The sequence below is a fragment of the Bombina bombina genome, chromosome 2, assembly GCF_027579735.1.
Source record: "Bombina bombina isolate aBomBom1 chromosome 2, aBomBom1.pri, whole genome shotgun sequence".
Classification (NCBI taxonomy): domain Eukaryota; kingdom Metazoa; phylum Chordata; class Amphibia; order Anura; family Bombinatoridae; genus Bombina; species Bombina bombina.
In genome coordinates this window covers 942606609-942627270 of record NC_069500.1, presented here as the reverse complement: position 1 = coordinate 942627270, position 20662 = coordinate 942606609, and the positions used below count along the sequence as shown (strand labels likewise).

At 38.3% G+C, this 20662-nt stretch overlaps 1 protein-coding gene across 2 annotated transcripts in view; it reads right to left on the bottom strand.

Moving 5' to 3' along the window:
* The window catches only part of LOC128649891 (probable E3 ubiquitin-protein ligase HERC6), a 282469-nt gene that overhangs the window by 44690 nt on the left and 217117 nt on the right, over window positions 1-20662 (bottom strand). For both annotated transcript variants that reach the window (XM_053703418.1, XM_053703419.1), the window contains 2 exons: window positions 12764-12827; window positions 3961-4031 (listed from right to left, as the gene is read on the bottom strand). In XM_053703418.1, the coding sequence (XP_053559393.1) occupies window positions 3961-4031; window positions 12764-12827 (135 nt within the window). The remainder of the gene's footprint in view (window positions 1-3960; window positions 4032-12763; window positions 12828-20662) is intronic.

The following is a 20662-nucleotide window of genomic DNA, read 5'->3' as shown; positions in this document are numbered from 1 at the left end:
CGGTTCTTAAAGTGGTCGTGTGCTTATGTGCTAAGTAAAATGGATCCCACTGTATCTGTAATACACAAAAGGAAGCTCCAGTGAAGTATTGTGTGGATACTATGTACCCCACTCCTTAACAAGCCCACTGTGTGCCACACATAACTAGTGCACAAACCTCTGCACACATAACAAGTGCACAAACCTCTGCACAGTGATAAAGAAAATTCTTCACAGTGGAGCCTTAACCACTGACTGAGTGTTTTAAGTGCTCCTAAGCTGCCTAATGACTAACAAAGTCGCAATTAAGGTCTGTCCCCCTGCCAAGTAAAAAAATTAAAACTTTTGCTGCTATGGGTCCTCCTGTGTAACTAACACCTGAGACCATATGAGGAGGAAAACTTACACTGAGCCAACAGGGGAAGGCTTGGAAACTTCCCAGCGACATCCGGGGATTCCTCCCAATTCCCTCTCTTCCTGGAATTTTCCTATGAAGGAGATCTGCTAAAAAATAAAAAAAATCTTCTCAGCACCTCTGTACTTGCCCGCTCCTAGATGAGGCAAACAAATACTGGGAGAGAGAGGAACATAGGAAGGATACTTTAAGCTCTGGTGTGGGGTGTCTTTGTCTCCTGGTGGCCAGGTGATGAATTTCCAAGAGTAAGGTTGTGGACTCTCACAACCATTAGTAAGAAATATGTATTTAAGAATAAATAGAACATATTCTGTTATGTGAAGAACATTGGAATGTGAAATATCAATACATTTTCTGGTTAGCGTACTTGAGAATATGTGATTTACGCGCGAGTAGGGTGTGTTTTTCCCACTTTTTTTGCTCCATTGACTTCTATGGGGAAACACGTTAACCTAACACGTTCGAAGTCTGGCTTTATGCACGCATAAACAGAGGTGCATATAATTTTAAACAACTTTCCAATTTACTTTGATTCATTCCCTTAATATCCTTTCTTGAAGGACCAATAATGCACTGCTGGGAGTTAGCTGAACACATCGGGTGAGTCATTACAAGAGGCTTATATATGTGCAGCCACCAATCAGCAGCTAGCTCTCCAGACTGCATTGTTGGCCCTGAGCCTACCTAGGTATGTTTGTCAACAAAGTTCCCAACAAACAAAGAGAACAAAGCAAATTAGATAACAGAAGTAAACTGGAAAGTTGTTTAAATTGCATGCTCTATCTGAATCATAAAAAAATAATTGGAGTTTCATGTCCATTTAAGATACATCTCAAATAATGTAACACAGTGAACAGCCCTCTAAATTGTTATAGCAGCTTGGGATCAATCCGTCAAATCCTATAAAAAAATATATGCAGTTTTAAGAAATATTGGGGGGATTGAGAATGTCTTTATAAGAAATAGGCAATGATTTCCAGACATTATGATTCGAGGACTAGTTTTTTCCCAGTCTGAGGGCTGTCAGATTGGTTTGGACATGAATCCCCAAGAGTGTAGGAAGCTTCAGAGCCTAAGTAATTCAAGTATTAATGGAAGCTGCAGGTTATAGTGGGCCTGAAACTGGGCTCAGGAGTAAAGATTTGCATTAGGGAGGAGATCGCAAAGGACTTCTATCTCCAATGGGTGCCACAGAGAGTCATGAGAGTCCTGTAGGGCTTATAACAACCCAGCAATTGAATGAATGTGGGATGGGTGTGGCACTACAATACAAAGAGAGTCAACTTTATCACAAAACTTGAGGGCTGCACAAAAAACTTATTAATACCTAGTTTCTCTCTGCATTGCTTAGGGATCCAGATAAGATACTCAAATAGTACACCCCTAGATAAAGAGGCCTGGTCTAGCTCTCACCCTTTACAATTATAATTCCTATCATCCCAGGGTAGTATATGTGTAAATCATGCTGCCTCATCATACACAGTTATGTTAGGTGCTGCTGCCCCTTCGCTACCAAGTGGTTGTTCCAATATCTTGATCACCATCCTGGGCCTCCCATTCCTCTAAATAAAGTTTGGGAACTGGAATTGGTAGGGATATGAAAAAGATAAGTCAATTTAGGGAGCGGGTTCATTTTGAATACCACAATTCTCTCCAGCCAGGAAAGGCATGGCACATTCTATTTAGTAGCACTATCTCTAACAATTTGTAGAACTGGGTATAAATTAGCTTCTATGTTGGTGGAGATATTATGTGAAAGGTAAACTCCCAGATGCTTTATCTTATGAGTTGACCATTTAAAAGGTTATCTATCGCTAAGGACCACCAGAACAGTTTTCAGGACATTTATTGTGTTTACTTCAGTCTTGTGAACATTCAGTTTGTAGTAACTGACTTTACTAAATTGGGACAGGAGTGCAAAGAGTTTGGTTAAGAAAGTTATTGGATTAGTGATAAAGATTATTAAATCATCTGCACAGAGGGCTGTCGTTTGGAGGGAACATTAATGGTAACTCCTTCTATATCTGGGTCGATTCTTGTAGCCTGTGCCAGGGGCTCCATGATCAATGCAAACAGGTGAGGAGATAACAGAAAATCCCTGGCTGGTCCCACTGGAGACTGGAAATGAGGGAGAACAAACCCTAGCCTGTGGACTGTCGCTGAACGTGAAGAGTAAAGGGCCTTAGCACACTTTTAAAATTATTCTGGGATGCAAAATTTTGTGAGAATTGTAAACATATGTGCCCAGCTGACCTCGGTTATGTATGGCTTCTCTAATCTTTTAGATTAAAAATAAAGGTTCGGAAGGGGCCTAGTGTTGTCTGGACCATGTCTACTCAGTGTGAAACCAACCTGATCCCAATTTAATAAGAATGATAAAATGTTATTAAACCTAGGAGTTGGGATTTTTGCAAAAAGTTTAACAAGTTGATTAGTGAGGGTGATCATTTTCACAAGTGGAGGAGTCTCTATCAGGTTTAGGGATTGTGATGATACCTAGGAGCCAGCACTGATTGGCTAAAATGAAAGTCTATCAAAAGAACTGAAATAAGGGGGCAGTTTGCAGAGGCTTAGATACAAGATAATCACAGAGGTAAAAAGTGTATTAATATAACTTTTGGTTATGCAAAACTATGGAATGGGTAATAATGGGATTATCTATCTTTTAAAACAACAATAATTCTGGTGCAGATTGTCCCTTTAAGCTATTTGACAACTACCAAAGCTTTATTGATGAACACATAGAAAAGTTCCACAGGCAAAACTGTAAACAGAGCACATTTGAAAATGTATTTATTTTAGATGGAATAAAGAAAAAAACAACAACATCCTTGTTAATTAATGTAACTTTTTATCTCGTAAAATGTTATGAGGTACTCACTTTTGACTGTTATATGGTCTTTCATGGGAGAGATAATTTACCACTATGTATAAACGTTTCCCCCATGTTTATCTTTTGCAACACTCACCCCGGCAGCCTTGTCATGCTGCATATTTTGCCATCATTCTTTGTAAACATTGTAAACTTTTGTTTTGAATACTATATTTTATTTATTTCTTTGTGTATATACTGATGGAGTCTCACCAGAATTGGGTTTCATTTGTTGATTTTAAAGGTGCGTGACCTGCACAATCAAATACTACTTAGTAACAGTTGAGGAAGTGCACCTATGGTGCAGGAAACGCTTCAGAGCAGCTGTTTTGGCCTAGAGTATGGTTATGATTATGTACTGTTGAATGTACTATCAATAAACTCTGGACTGCACATACCACTGGTGCCTGCATTACCTCTTTTTCTTGTTGTCAGAATAGAAAATGTAACATTCACTTTGGGTGATTGATATTGCACCTCTTTGTTGCTTACTTTTATAGGGATTTAGTCTAATTTGTTTTATCCATTTTATGAAAAGGTAATATGTAAGATGCAAGAATGTACATTTATGTTTTATTTGTTTTCATGGTCTTAAGAGAGGGCTAAGCCATCACTTAGGTGTGCATATACAGTTCAGTATGTACAGCAGTTGTAGTAGCAAAACCTAAAATGAGGAAGCGCTGTATATACATACTTGTTTGAATTATTCACTTGGATAGATGTTCCATTTGGGATCAGATCTACTGTTTTGTTTTCCCATGTCAGCTGTAAAATAATTTAAACATTTGCATTTAAAACACGATGAGACTATTTAATTTCCACAATAACATTCATAAAATTTCAGTTTACAAATCTTTGATACATTTCTTGCAGAAGCAGTTTGTAAGCCAGAGTTTACCACCTTCAAGAGATAAAAGCAATCCTTTAATACGCTTAAACCAATGATGTAATGGAAGCTTTAGGAAGCTGAATTAGCTAGAGATGTGTATCAAGGTTTAAAGCAAATGTCAATGAAAGACCCCTATTTCAACTATGACTTTTTGATAGTTAAATATTACTTTCTGTTTTGCATGCTTGTAATATTTATGTTCAGAGAATAGCAGGACAGTCAGATGACCACAGTTATATCATAGTGGTAATATTAATCCTTCCATACATCCCTTAAAGGGACATTAAACACTAAATACATGCTAGATAGAATGATGCATTCAAAGAAAAGATTAGTCCATGACTAACATGTAGATGTATTTTTTAAAGTTTCATTAGTTGTTTAAAAAGTGACAAAATAAGTGTAAAGTTTTAGTGTCTATAAAACACTGGGAGCTGCCATGTTGTAACTTGTGTTACCTTCTCTGCTGTGGCCAATAGGGACAGTTATAAATAGGTCACTAGAGTGTGCAGCCAATGGTTGTGCTGGATTTAACAGTGTTCTGCACTTCCATTTCTAACAGGAACTGAAAAGCTCACAATTTCAGAATGGAATTACAGGCAAAGAGGACAAAATAAATAATGAAAGTATATTGCAGAGTTGTTTTATTATATACAATTTATCATTTTATATTACCATCTCAAAGTTTTTAATGTCCCTTTAATATTTAAAGGGACATGAATCCGAAAAGTTTTCTTTCATGAATTAGGTAGAATGTTTTTAAATCAACTTTCCAGTTTACTTCTATTATCAAATTTGCTTCATTCTTTTGGTATCATTTGTTGAAGGCGCAGCAATGCACTAATGGTTTCTAGCTGAACACATTGGTGAGCCAATGACAATCGGTATATATATGCAGCTACCAATCAGCAGCTAGAACCTAGGTTCTTTGCTGCTCCTGAGATTTCCTAGATAAACCTTTCAGCAAAGGATAACAAGAGAAGGAAGCAAATTAAATAATAGAAGTAAATTGAAAAGTTGTTTAAAATTGTGTACTAAATCATGAATGTCTAATTATGACTTTCCTTTCCTTATACAGATTAAATAACATTTATATATATATTTCTTTCATGTAATTGGCAAGAGTCCATGAGCTAGTGACATATGGGATATACAATCCTACCAGGAGGGGCAAAGTTTCCCAAACCTCAAAATGCCTATAAATACACCCCTCACCACACCCACAATTCAGTTTTACAAACTTTGCCTCCTATGGAGGTGGTGAAGTAAGTTTGTGCTAAGATTTCTACGTCGATATGCGCTTCTCAGCATTGTTGAAGCCCGATTCCTCTCAGAGTACAGCGAATGTCAGAGGGACGTGAAGGGGGTATCACCTATTGAATACGATGATTTCCCTAACGGGGGTCTTTTTCATGGGTTCTCTGTTTTCGGTCGTAGAGATTCATCTCCTACCTCCCTTTTCAGATCGACGATATACTCTCAAATTTACCATTACCTCTACTAAAGAACTGTTTTAGTACTGGTTTGGCTATCTGCTATATGTGGATGGGTGTCTTTTGGTAAGTATGTTTTCAATTACTTAAGACACTCTCAGCTATGGTTTGGCACTTTATGCAAATTTTATAAAGTTCTAAATATATGTATTGTACTTATATTTGCCATGAGTCAGGTTCATGTATTTCCTTCTGCAGACTGTCAGTTTCATATTTGGGAATATAAACACTTTAAGAAATTTGTTTCTTACCTGTGGTTTAGTCTTTTTTCAATTTGACTACTTTTGCATTTGCGGGTATTAGGCCCGCGGGTGCGTCAAATGTTAGACTTTATTGCGTCATTTTTGGCGCAAACTTTTTGGCACAGGAAATTACGTTTTTGACGCAACTTCGTCATTTCCGGCGTCATACATGACGTTGAGACCTTTCACACGGCGGCGTTGTTAGTGACGCAAGTGTGTCATTTCCGGTGATTTTTGGCGCCAAAAAAGTTTACGTTACGTTGTGCGTCATACTTGGCGCCAATTTTTCTTCATTATTTCAATACCCCATTGTTGTTTGCCTCCTGCTTTCTTTTCTATCAAGAGGCCTATGCTTTTGCATTTTTTCCCATTCCTGAAACTGTCATTTAAGGAAATAGATAATTTTGCTTTATATGTTGTTTTTTCTTTTACATTGAGCAAGATGTCCCAATCCGATCCTGTCTCTGAAGTTTCTGCTGGAACACTGCTGCCTGACATGGGTTCTACAAAAGCTAAGTGCATTTGTTGTAAAATTGTAGAAATTATTCCACCGAATGTCATTTGTAATAGTTGTCATGATAAACTTTTACATGCAGATAGTGTTTCTATCACTAATAGTACATTGCCAGTTGCAGTTCCTTCAACTTCTAATGTGCATGATATACCTGTAAATTTTAAAGAATTTGTTTCTGAATCTATTATGAAGGCTTTGTCTGCATTTCCACCTTCTAATAAACGTAAAAGGTCTTTTAAAACTTCTCATTTAGCTGATGAAATTTCAAATGACCAACAACATAATAATTCATCCTCTTCTGATGAGGATCTATCTGAAACAGAAGATCCTTCCTCAGATATTGACACTAACAAATCTACTTATTTATTTAAAATAGAGTATATGCGTTCTTTATTAAAAGAAGTGTTAATTACTTTGGATATTGAGGTAACCAGTCCTATTGACGTTCAGTCTAATAAACGTTTAAATGCTGTTTTTAAACCTCCTGTGGTTTCTCCAGGTGTTTTTCCAATTCCTGAGGCTATTTCTGATATGATTTCTAGGGAATGGAATAAGCCAGGTACTTCCTTTATTCCTTCTTCAAGGTTTAAGAGATTGTATCATTTACCAGCAAAATCTATAGAGTTTTGGGAAAAAATCCCCAAAGTTGATGGGGCTATTTCTACTCTTGCTAAACGTACTACTATTCCTATGGAAGATAGCACTTCCTTTAAGGATCCTTTAGATAGGAAGCTTGAATCTTATCTAAGGAAGGCCTATTTATATTCAGGTCATCTTCTCAGACCTGCTATTTCTTTGGGTGATGTTGCGGCTGCATCAACTTTCTGGTTGGAAAATTTAGCGCAACATGAATTGGATTCTGACATATCTAGCATTGTTCGCCTACTACAACATGCTAATCATTTTATTTGTGATGCTATTTTTGATATTATCAAAATTGATGTTAGATCCATGTCTTTAGCTGTATTAGCTAGAAGAGCTTTGTGGCTTAAATCTTGGAATGCTGATATGACATCTAAATCTAGATTACTATCTCTTTCTTTCCAAGGTAATAATTTATTTGGTTCTCAGTTGGATTCTATTATTTCAACTATCACTGGAGGGAAAGGAGTTTTTTTGCCTCAGGATAAAAAACCTAAGGGTAAATCTAAGGCTTCTAACCGTTTTCGTTCCTTTCGTCAGAATAAGGAACAAAAACTCAATCCTCCTCCCAAGGAATCTGCTTCCAGTTGGAAGCCTTCCTCAAATTGGAATAAATCCAAGCCATTTAGGAAACCAAAGTCCGCCCCTAAGTCCGCATGAAGGTGCGGCCCTCATTCCAGCTCAGCTGGTAGGGGGCAGATTAAGGTTTTTCAAGGATTTTTGGATAAAATCTGTCCAAAATCATTGGATTCAGAGCATTGTCTCTCAAGGGTATCGAATAGGATTCAAAGTAAGACCTCCTGTGAGAAGATTTTTTCTCTCACACATTCCTGTAAATCCAGTAAAAGCTCAGGCTTTTCTGAAGTGTGTTTCAGACCTGGAGTCTTCAGGGGTGATCATGCCAGTTCCTCCTCAGGAACAAGGTTTGGGGTTTTATTCAAACCTATTCATTGTACCAAAGAAAGAAAATTTGTTCAGACCAGTTCTGGATCTGAAAATTTTGAATCGTTATGTAAGAGTACCAACTTTCAAGATGGTGACTATAAGGACTATTCTGCCTTTTGTTCAGCAAGGACATTATATGTCCACAATAGACTTGCAGGATGCTTACCTTCATATTCCGATTCATCCAGAACACTTTCAGTTTCTGAGATTCTCTTTTCTAGACAAGCATTACCAATTTGTTGCTCTTCCATTTGGCCTAGCAACAGCTCCAAGAATCTTTTCAAAGGTTCTGGGTGCCCTATTATCTGTAATCAGAGAACAGGGTATTGCGGTGTTTCCTTATTTGGACGATATCTTGGTACTAGCTCAGTCTTTACATACTGCAGAATCTCACACGAATCAACTAGTGTTGTTTCTTCGGAAACATGGTTGGAGGATCAATTTACCAAAAAGTTTCTTGATTCCTCAGACAAGGGTCACCTTTTTAGGCTTCCAGATAGATTCAGTGTCCATGACTCTGTCTCTAACAGACAAGAGACGTTTAAGATTGGTCGCAGCATGTCAGCTCCTTCAGTCTCAGTCATTGCCTTCAGTGGCTATGTGCATGGAAGTTTTAGGTCTCATGACTGCAGCATCGGACGCAATCCCCTTTGCTCGTTTTCACATGAGACCTCTACAGCTTTGTATGCTGAATCAATGGTGCAGGGATTATACAAAGATATCACAATTAATATCCTTGAATCCCAATGTACGACACTCTCTGACATGGTGGATAGATCACCATCGTTTGGTTCAAGGGGCTTCTTTTGTTCGCCCAACCTGGACTGTGATCACAACAGATGCGAGTCTTTCAGGTTGGGGAGCTGTTTGGGGGGTCTCTGACAGCACAAGGGGTTTGGAAATCTCAAGAGGCGAGATTACCAATAAATATTTTAGAACTCCGTGCAATTCTCAGGGCTCTTCAGTTCTGGCCTCTACTAAAGAGAGAACCGTTCATTTGTTTTCAGACAGACAATATCACAACTGTGGCTTATGTCAATCATCAGGGTGGGACTCACAGTCCCCAAGCTATGAAAGAAGTATCTCGGATACTTGCTTGGGCGGAATCCAGCTCCTGTCTAATCTCTGCGGTGCATATTCCAGGTGTAGACAATTGGGAGGCGGAATATCTCAGCCGCCAGACTTTACATCAGGGGAGTGGTCTCTCCATCCAGATGTGTTTTCTCAGATTGTTCAGATGTGGGGGCTTCCAGAGATAGATCTCATGGCCTCTCATCTAAACAAGAAACTTCCCAGATACCTGTCCAGGTCCAGGGATGTTCAGGCGGAAGCAGTGGATGCGCTGACACTTCCTTGGTGTTATCAACCTGCTTACATCTTCCCGCCTCTAGTTCTTCTTCCAAGAGTGATTTCCAAAATCATCATGGAACAGTCTTTTGTGTTGCTGGTGGCTCCAGCATGGCCACACAGGTTTTGGTATGCGGATCTGGTTCGGATGTCCAGTTGCCCGCCTTGGCCACTTCCGTTACGGCCGAACCTACTATCTCAAGGTCCGTTTTTCCATCAGGATCTCAAATCATTAAATTTGAAGGTATGGAAATTGAACGCTTAGTTCTAAGTCATAGAGGTTTCTCTGATTCAGTGATTAATACTATGTTACAAGCTCGTAAATCTGTCTCTAGAAAGATTTATTATAGAGTTTGGAAGACTTACATTTCATGGTGTTCTTCTCATAATTTCTCCTGGCATTCTTTTAGAATTCCTAGAATTTTGCAGTTTCTTCAGGATGGTTTGGATAAGGGTTTGTCTGCAAGTTCCTTGAAAGGACAAATCTCCGCTCTTTCTGTTTTATTTCACAGAAAAATTGCTATACTTCCTGATATACACTGTTTTGTACAGGCTTTAGTTTGTATTAAGCCTGTCATTAAGTCTATTTCTCCTCCTTGGAGTCTTAACTTGGTTCTGAGGGCTTTACAGGCTCCTCCATTTGAACTTATGCATTCTTTGGACAGTAAACTACTTTCTTGGAAAGTGTTGTTCCTTTTGGCTATCTCTTCTGCTAGAAGAGTTTCTGAGCTATCTGCTCTTTCTTGTGAGTCTCATTTTCTGATTTTTCATCAGGATAAGGCAGTTTTGCGGACTTCTTTTCAATTTTTACGTAAGGTTGTGAATTCTAACAACATTAGTAGAGAAATTGTTGTCCCTTCTTTATGTCCTAATCCTAAGAATTCTTTGGAGAAATCCTTACATTCTTTGGATGTGGTAAGAGCTTTGAAATATTATGTGGAAGCTACTAAAAATTTCAGGAAGACTTCTAGTCTATTTGTTTTATTTTCTGGTCCTAGGAAAGGTCAGAAAGCTTCTGCTATTTCCTTGGCTTCTTGGTTGAAACTTTTGATTCATCAAGCTTATTTGGAGTCAGGTCAAACCCCGCCTCAGAGAATTACAGCTCATTCTACTAGATCAGTCTCTACTTCATGGGCTTTTAAGAATGAAGCTTCAGTTGATCAGATTTGCAAAGCAGCCACTTGGTCCTCTTTGCATACATTTACTAAATTCTACCATTTTGATGTATTTGCTTCTTCGGAAGCAGTTTTTGGTAGAAAAGTTCTTCAGGCAGCTGTTTCAGTTTGATTCTTCTGCTTTTTGATTTAAGTTTTTTTCTTTCAAAAGTGAAAATAACTTATTTTTGGGTTGTGCATTATTTTCTCAGCGGAATATGGCTGTTTTTTGTTTTATTCCCTCCCTCTCTAGTGACTCTTGAGTGGAAGACTCCACATCTTGGGTATTGATATCCCATATGTCACTAGCTCATGGACTCTTGCCAATTACATGAAAGAAAACATAATTTATGTAAGAACTTACCTGATAAATTCATTTCTTTCATATTGGCAAGAGTCCATGAGGCCCCACCCTTTTTATGGTGGTTATGATTTTTTGTATAAAGCACAATTATTTCCAAATTTCCTTTGTTGATGCTTTCTACTCCTTTCTTTATCACCCCACTGCTTGGCTATTCGTTAAACTGAATTGTGGGTGTGGTGAGGGGTGTATTTATAGGCATTTTGAGGTTTGGGAAACTTTGCCCCTCCTGGTAGGATTGTATATCCCATATGTCACTAGCTCATGGACTCTTGCTAATATGAAAGAAATGAATTTATCAGGTAAGTTCTTACATAAATTATGTTTTTTTTCCTTCAGATGGTTGTATCTTATTTAAGGAAAATTATTTTCAGGTACTTTTCTTAGACCTGTAATTTATTTGGCTGATGTTGCAATTGCTTCATCTTTCTGGTTGGATACTTTAAGATCAAGTATCGGATTATGATTTGTTTAGCATTGTTAAAAGGACAAAATCTACTACTCATTTGAAGTTCAGACTAAGTTCTATTGCATTGTCTTGTTATCTTGCATTTGTTGATTACAAATGTTAGATATACTTTAAAGCAGACATTAAACTAGACAAACGCTGTAAGGCATATGAAAGAACACTATTTAAACAAATTAACATCAGTTTGTGCATGAAGAGGAATTAAGTTTAAACTGTTTAATATAATGTGTTAACTAACAGGAACAGGAAACTAACTCATACATAGGGAATGCTTACTGGCTAATAAGGAAAACCTGCATCACAAACAACAAATAAATATTTTTATATATTTTTCTATTAAAAAAGTATCCTATAGTAGATGCAACAAGGACAAGGAATTACCTTAAAAGGACATGGAAATCAATATGGTTCAGAGTTTTAAGAAATGTTTTAATGTACATCTTATCAAATTGACTTTGTTCTTTAGGTATCCTCTGTTAAAAAAACATACCTACGTAGTCTTAGTAGCTTGTCATTATTTTCATCTCCTTCAGGGAGCTTCACCTTTGTTGCGTATAAGTTTTCTTTCTTATTCTTTTATTTTGTTTTTGAAAAATGAATGTTCCTCTATTGACATTTTATGCTCCAATGATTGAAATATCTGTGACTGTCCACCAATTATACTATGGGAGTGTTCTTTATCAGCCAATAAGCTATTGTTGTATACCTTTGTTTAGTTTGGTTTTGGAAACTAAAAAGATTTAACTTAAAGGGACAGTCTATGGGGTCCATTTATTAATGTGCAGACGGACATGATACGATATAGCGGATCATGTCCACCGCACATCGATAAATGCCGACGGCATACGCTGTCGGCATTTATCATTGCACTAGCAGTTCTTGTGAACTGCTGGTGCAATACCACCCCCTGCAGATTCGTGGCAAATCGGCCACTAGCAGGGGGTGTCAATCAGCCCAATCGTTTTAGATCAGGCGGATTTCTGTCCGCCACCTCAGAGGTGGCGGACGAGTTAAGGAGCAGCGGTCTTAGTACCGCTGCTTCTTAACTTCCGATTCAGCCGGAACTGAAGCGGAGAGGGTCGGAGGTAGCATCCGCTGATTCTTAAATAGACCCCTATATCCAAATTTTTGGTGTTTATAAAGATAGATAATCCCTTTATTACCCATTCCCTAGTTTTGCATAAACAACGTTATAATAATACACTTTTTAAATCTGTGATTACCTTGTATCTAAACCTCTACAGACTGCCCCCTTATTTCAGTTCTTTTGACAGACTTTGATTTTAGACAATCAGTGCTGACTCCACGGGAGTGAGCACAATGTTATCTATATGGCACACATGAACTATCACTATCTAGCTGGGAAAAACTGTCAAAATGCACTAAGATAAAAGGCAGCCTTCAAGGGCTTAGAAATTAGCATAAAATATATGTTACTTACACAAAAATAAACTTCAAGATTCTGTAGGGCACCATCTTCATATTCCAGAAGGTCCTGCATGCTCCTAAAGAAATGGATAAAAATGGTCACTCTATAGTACAGCTTGTCTAAGCTAAGGCCCTGGGACCAATGCAGAAACCCAATCCAGTTTACATTGGCCTCTTCTTCTCTAAACTTAACAAAAGAAAAAATTCCAGCATATTGTTTATAAAATTTACAATAGTTGTCTACATACAGCAAATCTGTACTTAGAAAAACTGGAAGAGAACCCTTAATACACAGTAAAGTCAAACTTCATGATTCAGACAGAGCATGAACATTTAAACAACTTTCTAAGATAAAATTTGCTTTGCTATCTTGGTATCCTGTGTTGAAGAGTAAACCTAGTCTCATAGGAACTCAGGAGGGTTCCTGTGTCTTTAGAATTCTATGGCAGTAGTGTGTGCAACAATCTATAACCGGAACAAGGATACAAAGAGAACAAAGTAAATTTCAAAATATAAGTTAACTGGAACTTTTTTGTAAATGGTGTGCTCTGCCTGAACCATGGACATTTATTCCCTTAAATAGGGATGACAACAGATGGCCATCATCGGCAATATATATATATGGCATGGATGATGACCATGGGGGGTAGTTATCAAGCCGTCAACCTCAAATACGCTGGAATTCCGCAGCGTATTTGTGGCGAGGCTGATTCGCCTTAGTTATCAAAGGCTCGAGACCGGCAAAAGTAGAATTTTGTGACGTAAACTTCGATCCGCCGGACTCAGTCCGACACAGATCGATTCTTACGTCACTCCAGATGTTCCGCACACAAGTGCGGCACAATCTCACTACTTTTGCTAGTTATCAAAAAACTAGCAGGTACGCTCGGCACTTTTACGGCCCAGCGTACCTGGTTTTCAAACCGCCACCCCTGGAGGCGGCGGATCCCATAGGAATCAATGGGAGTCTGACCATAGCGAAAGTACAAGTTTGCTGCTGCCAGACATCCCATTCATTCCTATGGGAGCTGTCTACACCTAACACCCTAACATGTTCCCCGAGTCTAAACACCCCTAATCTGCCCCCCTACACCGCTGCAACTAAATAAAGTTATTACCCCCTAAACCGCCGCTCCCGGAGCCCACCGCAAGCTACTCTATACATATTAACCCCTAAACCACCGCTCCCTGACCACGCCGCAACTATAATAAATGTATTAACCCCTAAACCGCCGCTCCCAGAGCCCACCGCAACTATAATAAATGTATTAACCCCTAAACCTATCCTGCCCCCCCTACACCGTCGCCACCTATAATAAATTTATTAACCCCTATCCTGCCCCCCACTACGCCGCCGCCGCCACTGTAATAAAATTATTAACCCCTAAACCTAAGTCTAACACTAACCCTAACACCCCCCTAACTTAAATATTAATTAAATACATCTAAATAATATTTCTATTATTAACTAAGTTAATCCTATTTAAAACTAAATACTTACCTATAAAATAAACCCTAATATACCTACAATATAAATAATAATTATATTGTAGCTATCTTAGGATTTATTTTTATTTTACAGGCAACTTTCAATTTATTTTAACTAGGTACAATAGCTATTAAATAGTTATTAACTATTTAATAGCTTACCTAGCTAAAATAAAGAGAAATGTACCTGTAAAATAAATCCTAACCTAAGTTATAATTACACCTAAAACTACACTATACTTAAATAAATTATTCCTATTTAAAACTAAATACTTACCTGTAAAATAAACCCTAAGATAGCTACAATATAAATAATAATTACATTGTAGCTATATTAGGATTTATATTTATTTTACAGGTAACTTTGTATTTATTTTAGCTAGTTAGAATAGTTATTAAATAGTTATTAACTATTTAATAACTACCTAGCTAAAAGAAATACAAAATTACCTGTAAAATAAATCCTAACCTAAGTTACAATTAAACCTAATACTACACTATCATTAAATTAATTAAATAAACTACCTACAAATAACTACAATTAAATACAATTACATAAACTAACTAAAGTACAAAAAATAAAAAAAGCTAAGTTACAAAAAATAAAAAAATAAGTTACAAACATTTTAAAAAATATTACAATTTTAAGCTACTTACACCTAATCTAAGCCCCCTAATAAAATAACAAACCCCCCCAAAATAAAAAAAATGCCCTACCCTATTCTAAATTAAATAAAGTTCAAAGCTCTTTTACCTTACCAGCCCTTAAAAGGGCCATTTGTGGGGGCATGCCCCAAAAAGTTCAGCTCTTTTGCCTGTAAAAGAAAAATACAACCCCCCCCCAACATTAAAACCCACCACCCACATACCCCTAATCTAACCCAAACCCCCCTTACAAAAACCTAACACTAATCCCCTGAAGATCATCCTACCTTGAGTCGTCTTCACTCAGCCGAGCAGCGATGGAACCGAAGTGGACATCCGGAGCGGAAGAAGTTAATCCTCCAAGCGGCGCTGAAGAAATCTTCCATCCGATGAAGTCATCATCCAGGCGGCGCTGAAGAAATCTTCGATCCGGGCGAGGTCATCGTCCAAGAGGCGCTGAAGAGGTCTTCTATCCTTGCGATGACATCTTCCAAGCCGGGTCTTGAATCTTCCTCCCGCCGACGCGGAACCTCCTTCTTCACCGACGGACTACGACGAATGAAGGCTCCTTTAAGGGACGTCATCCAAGATGGCGTCCCTTCAATTCCGATTGGCTGATAGGATTCTATCAGCCAATCGGAATTAAGGTAGGAAAAATCTGATTGGCTGATGGAATCAGCCAATCAGATTCAAGTTCAATCCGATTGGCTGATTGGATCAGCCAATCAGATTGAGCTCGCATTCTATTGGCTGTTCCGATCAGCCAATAGAATGCGAGCTCAATCTGATTGGCTGATTGGATCAGCCAATCGGATTGAACTTGAATCTGATTGGCTGATTCCATCAGCCAATCAGATTTTTCCTACCTTAATTCCGATTGGCTGATAGAATCCTATCAGCCAATCGGAATTGAAGGGACGCCATCTTGGATGACGTCCCTTAAAGGAGCCTTCATTCGTCGTAGTCCGTCGGTGAAGAAGGAGGTTCCGCGTCGGCGGGAGGAAGATTCAAGACCCGGCTTGGAAGATGTCATCGCAAGGATAGAAGACCTCTTCAGCGCCTCTTGGAAGATGACATCGCCCGGATCGAAGATTTCTTCAGCGCCGCCTGGATGATGACTTCATCGGATGGAAGATTTCTTCAGCGCCGCTTGGAGGATTAACTTCTTCCGCTCCGGATGTCCACTTCGGTTCCATCGCTGCTCGGCTGAGTGAAGACGACTCAAGGTAGGATGATCTTCAGGGGATTAGTGTTAGGTTTTTGTAAGGGGGGTTTGGGTTAGATTAGGGGTATGTGGGTGGTGGGTTTTAATGTTGGGGGGGGGGGTTGTATTTTTCTTTTACAGGCAAAAGAGCTGAACTTTTTGGGGCATGCCCCCACAAATGGCCCTTTTAAGGGCTGGTAAGGTAAAAGAGCTTTGAACTTTATTTAATTTAGAATAGGGTAGGGCATTTTTTTTATTTTGGGGGGGTTTGCTATTTTATTAGGGGGCTTAGATTAGGTGTAAGTAGCTTAAAATTGTTGTAATATTTTTAAAATGTTTGTAACTTATTTTTTTATTTTTTGTAACTTAGCTTTTTTTATTTTTTGTACTTTAGTTAGTTTATGTAATTGTATTTAATTGTAGTTATTTGTAGGTAGTTTATTTAATTAATTTAATGATAGTGTAGTATTAGGTTTAATTGTAACTTAGGTTAGGATTTATTTTACAGGTAATTTTGTATTTCTTTTAGCTAGGTAGTTATTAAATAGTTAATAACTATTTAATAACTATTCTAACTAGCTAAAATAAATACAAAGTTACCTGTAAAATAAATATAAATCCTAAGATAGCTACAATATAATTATTAATTACATTGTAGCTATCTTAGGGTTTATTTTACAGGTAAGTATTTAGTTTTAAATAGGAATAATTTATTTAAGTATAGTGTAGTGTTAGGTGTAATTGTAACTTAGGTTAGTTTTTATTTTACAGGTAAATTTCTCTTTATTTTAGCTAGGTAAGCTATTAAATAGTTAACTATTTAATAGCTATTGTACCTAGTTAAAATAAATTGAAAGGTACCTGTAAAATAAAAATAAATCCTAAGATAGCTACAATATAATTATTATTTATATTGTAGCTATATTAGAGTTTATTTTATAGGTAAGTATTTAGTTTTAAATAGGATTAACTTAGTTAATAATAGAAATATTATTTAGATGTATTTAATTAATATTTAAGTTAGGGGGGGTGTTAGGGTTAGTGTTAGACTTAGGTTTAGGGGTTAATAATTTTATTACAGTGGCGGCAGCGTAGTGGGGGGCAGGATAGGGGTTAATAAATTTATTATAGGTGGCGACGGTGTAGGGGGGGCAGGATAGGGGTTAATAAATTTAATATAGGTTGCGGCGGGTTCAGGGAGCGCCGGTTTAGGGGTTAAACTATTTTTTTATTTGCGGCGAGGTGCGGGATCAGCAGGAAAGGGGTTAATAACTTTATTACAGGGGGCGGCGGTATAGGGGGGGGCAGGATAGGGGTTACTAGGTATAATGTAGGTGGCAGCGGTGTCCGGGAGCGGCGGTTTAGGGGTTAATACATTTATAAGACTTGCGGCGGGGTCTAGGAGCAGCGGTTTAGGGGTTAATACATTTATAAGACTTGCGGCGGGGTCTAGGAGCGGCGGTTTAGGGGTTAGTAACTTTATTTAGTTGCGGGGGACTCCGGGGGCGCCGATATAGGGGGTAGAGCAGTGTAGTTTAGTGTGAGTGCTTAGTGACAGGCTAGCAAGAAAGCTGTCAAACAGCCGAAGAGCAGCGAGATCGGATGAGTGATAACTCTCACAGTCCGCTGCTCATCGCCCCGCGGCTTTTTGACAGCTTTTTTTGATAACTTAGGCGTATTTTTTCAGGTCCGCGGCGGCGAAGGTAGGCGAGCTTAGGCGGGCGTATTGGGCCGGCGAAGGCAGGAAAGTAGACACTTTGATAACTACCCCCCCATGTGTCATCATTCTGAAAGGTGGGTGCTCTTTTGGAACTAATCGCCCCCCTGCACTTACCCCACACCCATGGTGGCCTAGTGCTCTCGTATAGCCAACAGAATCCAGGGATGTCAGTGATGTCACCACACATGTGAGTGGTGCTGTCGCCAAGCCCTGAAACCTTGAAAGAGCCCAAGCAGTATCACAGGGCTTTAGGGAGCTGGATGGTGGAGTTAGTATTCAAATCCCTCAATCTCAGCTCCCTTAACCCCTTAACGACCGACGACGTATGCTGAGATCATAAGGAAGCCAGTGTGCATCAAGTCTTATAACCGGCATATGGGTGGGGTTGATCTGGCTGATCAGCTGCTGCAGCCCTACCTAATTATGCGGAAGACAAGGGCCTGGTACAAAAAGGTTGCAATTTACCTAATGCAGATTGCAACCCACAACGCTTTTTTGTTGTTCAAAAAAGCAAACCCCAGAGTTAAAAAGACTTTTTTACAGTTTCAGCTCCAGATTATTACGGGGATTTTGTACCATGATGCACCTGCTCCCCGGGCGGTGATGGGAGAGAGCAGAGTTGGGGCTACCCATTTTATTTTTAAAATCCCCCCTACTGCCGCAAAGCAGAAACCACAAAAAAAATGCAGAGTCTGTACCAAGAGGGGGAAGAGAAGGGACACCATATATCACTGTCCTGATTGCCCTGGACAGCCTGCACTCTGCATTGGGGACTGCTTCAAGCGGTACCATACAATGGTCAATTTTTAAAAAAATAAATACATTTGCTGTTATATATATATATATTTTTTTTTTGGTTATGTTTACAGTTAGATGTTTTTTTGTTTTTTTTACTTTTACTGTGCCAGATTTTTACATTTCACTACTCTATTTTTTTCTAAAATTGGGCCTGTTTTTTTTTAACCAAAACCCCTGTCAAACCTATGCATGGGGGACATAGGTGTTCTCAGGGTGCCTTGCAGAAAACAACCTGAAGTATGTTTTTGTAATAACTTACAACAGTCTCTCCTAAATCATAGTCAAAAAGCAATGTGTCTGTAAAAATGAAAATTGAAAAATTACCACCATACACTTTCTCCAATTTTTTGGGCTAAAACGGTTGCTTCAAAGGCATCAAAGCACACCATATACAATACCTTGGGGTGTCAACATTTAAAAAAATATACACTTTGAATGCAATAAATAAAAGTGGGGTATGCGATAGGCCCCAAACTAAAGATAGGCCTATCAGAAGAAATACTCTCATTTTTAATAACTAAAATCACAAGTCATAAAATTGTAACATAACCTTCCCAAAATCCTGGCAAACCTATGCATGAGGGCATAGGTGTACTCAGGGTGCCTTGCAGAAAACAACCTGAAGTATTCTTTTGCAATAACTTACAACAGTCTCTCCTAAATCATAGTAAAAAAGCAATGTGTCTGTAAGAATGAAAATTGAAAAATTACCACCATATACTTTCTCAAATTTTTTGGGCTAAAACGGTTGCATCAAAGTCATCAAACCACTCCATGTATAATACCTTGGGGTGTCAACTTTTTAAATATAATCACATTTATGGAAAACAAATAAATTGGGGTATGTTAAAAGACCCCCAAAAAAGACGATAGGCAAAGAAAATATGTTAAATGTGAAAAAAAATCACAAACACATGTCAGACATTTGGCATTGCACCGCCCAAACAAGCCACCAAACCTATGCATAGGTGGTATCACTGAACTCAGGAGATGTTGGTGACCACATATTGGTGTCTTCTTTGGTAGTAACACATAACAGGAGCTGTGAATCCATGTCTAAAGTACAATGTATGTGAAAAATAACACAAAGAAATGAATGCCCAATAGTTTGACAAAGACTAGTGGTTGAATTAGTGTATGGAAAGTGTTAAAATACCTGCATTTGAAATACCCTAGGATGTCTACTTTTCAAAAATATATGGTTTTATGGGGGTAAATTACATTGGCCGGCTTCAGAAATGTCTTAAATAGAACATGGGTGCATGGGATGTGAAAATGGGAGGTGTAAAAAATGGAATGCGCTTCCTAAAAATAAGGCCTTCTAGCCCCCAGAGAACCCAACACACCTATACATGGGTGGTATCACTGTACTCAGGAGATGTTGTTGAACACATATTGAGGTGTTTTTTGGCAGTAATACATAACAGGAACTGAGAATCCATGCCTAAAGTACAATGTGTATGAAAAATAACACAAAAAAAATGACTACCCAAAAGTTTGACAAAGACTGGTGGTTAAATAAGTTCATGGAAAGTGTGAAATACCAGCATTTCAAATACCCTAGGGGGTCTACTTCTCAAAAATATATGGTTTTATGGGGGTAAATTTCATTGACCGGCTTCAGAAATGTCCCAAATAGGACATGGGTGCATGATGACCGATGTGAAAATTCCAAGTTGAAAAACTGGAATGCGCTTTCTAAAATTAAGGCTTTTTAGCCCCCAGAGAACCCGACACACCTATACATGGGTGGTATAACTATACTCAGGAGATGTTGTTGAACACATATTGAGGTGTTTTTTGGCAGTAACACATAACAGGAACTGAGAATCCATGCCTAAAGTACAATGTGTGTGAAAAATAACACAAAAAAATGACTACCCAAAAGTTTGACAAAGACTGGTGGTTGAATTAGTGCGTGGAAAGTGTTAAAATACCAGCATTTGAAATACCCTAGGGTGTCTACTTTTCAAAAATATATGGTTTTATGGGGGTAAATTCCATTGGCCAGCTTCAGAAATGTCCCAAATAGGACATGGGTGCATGATGACCGATAT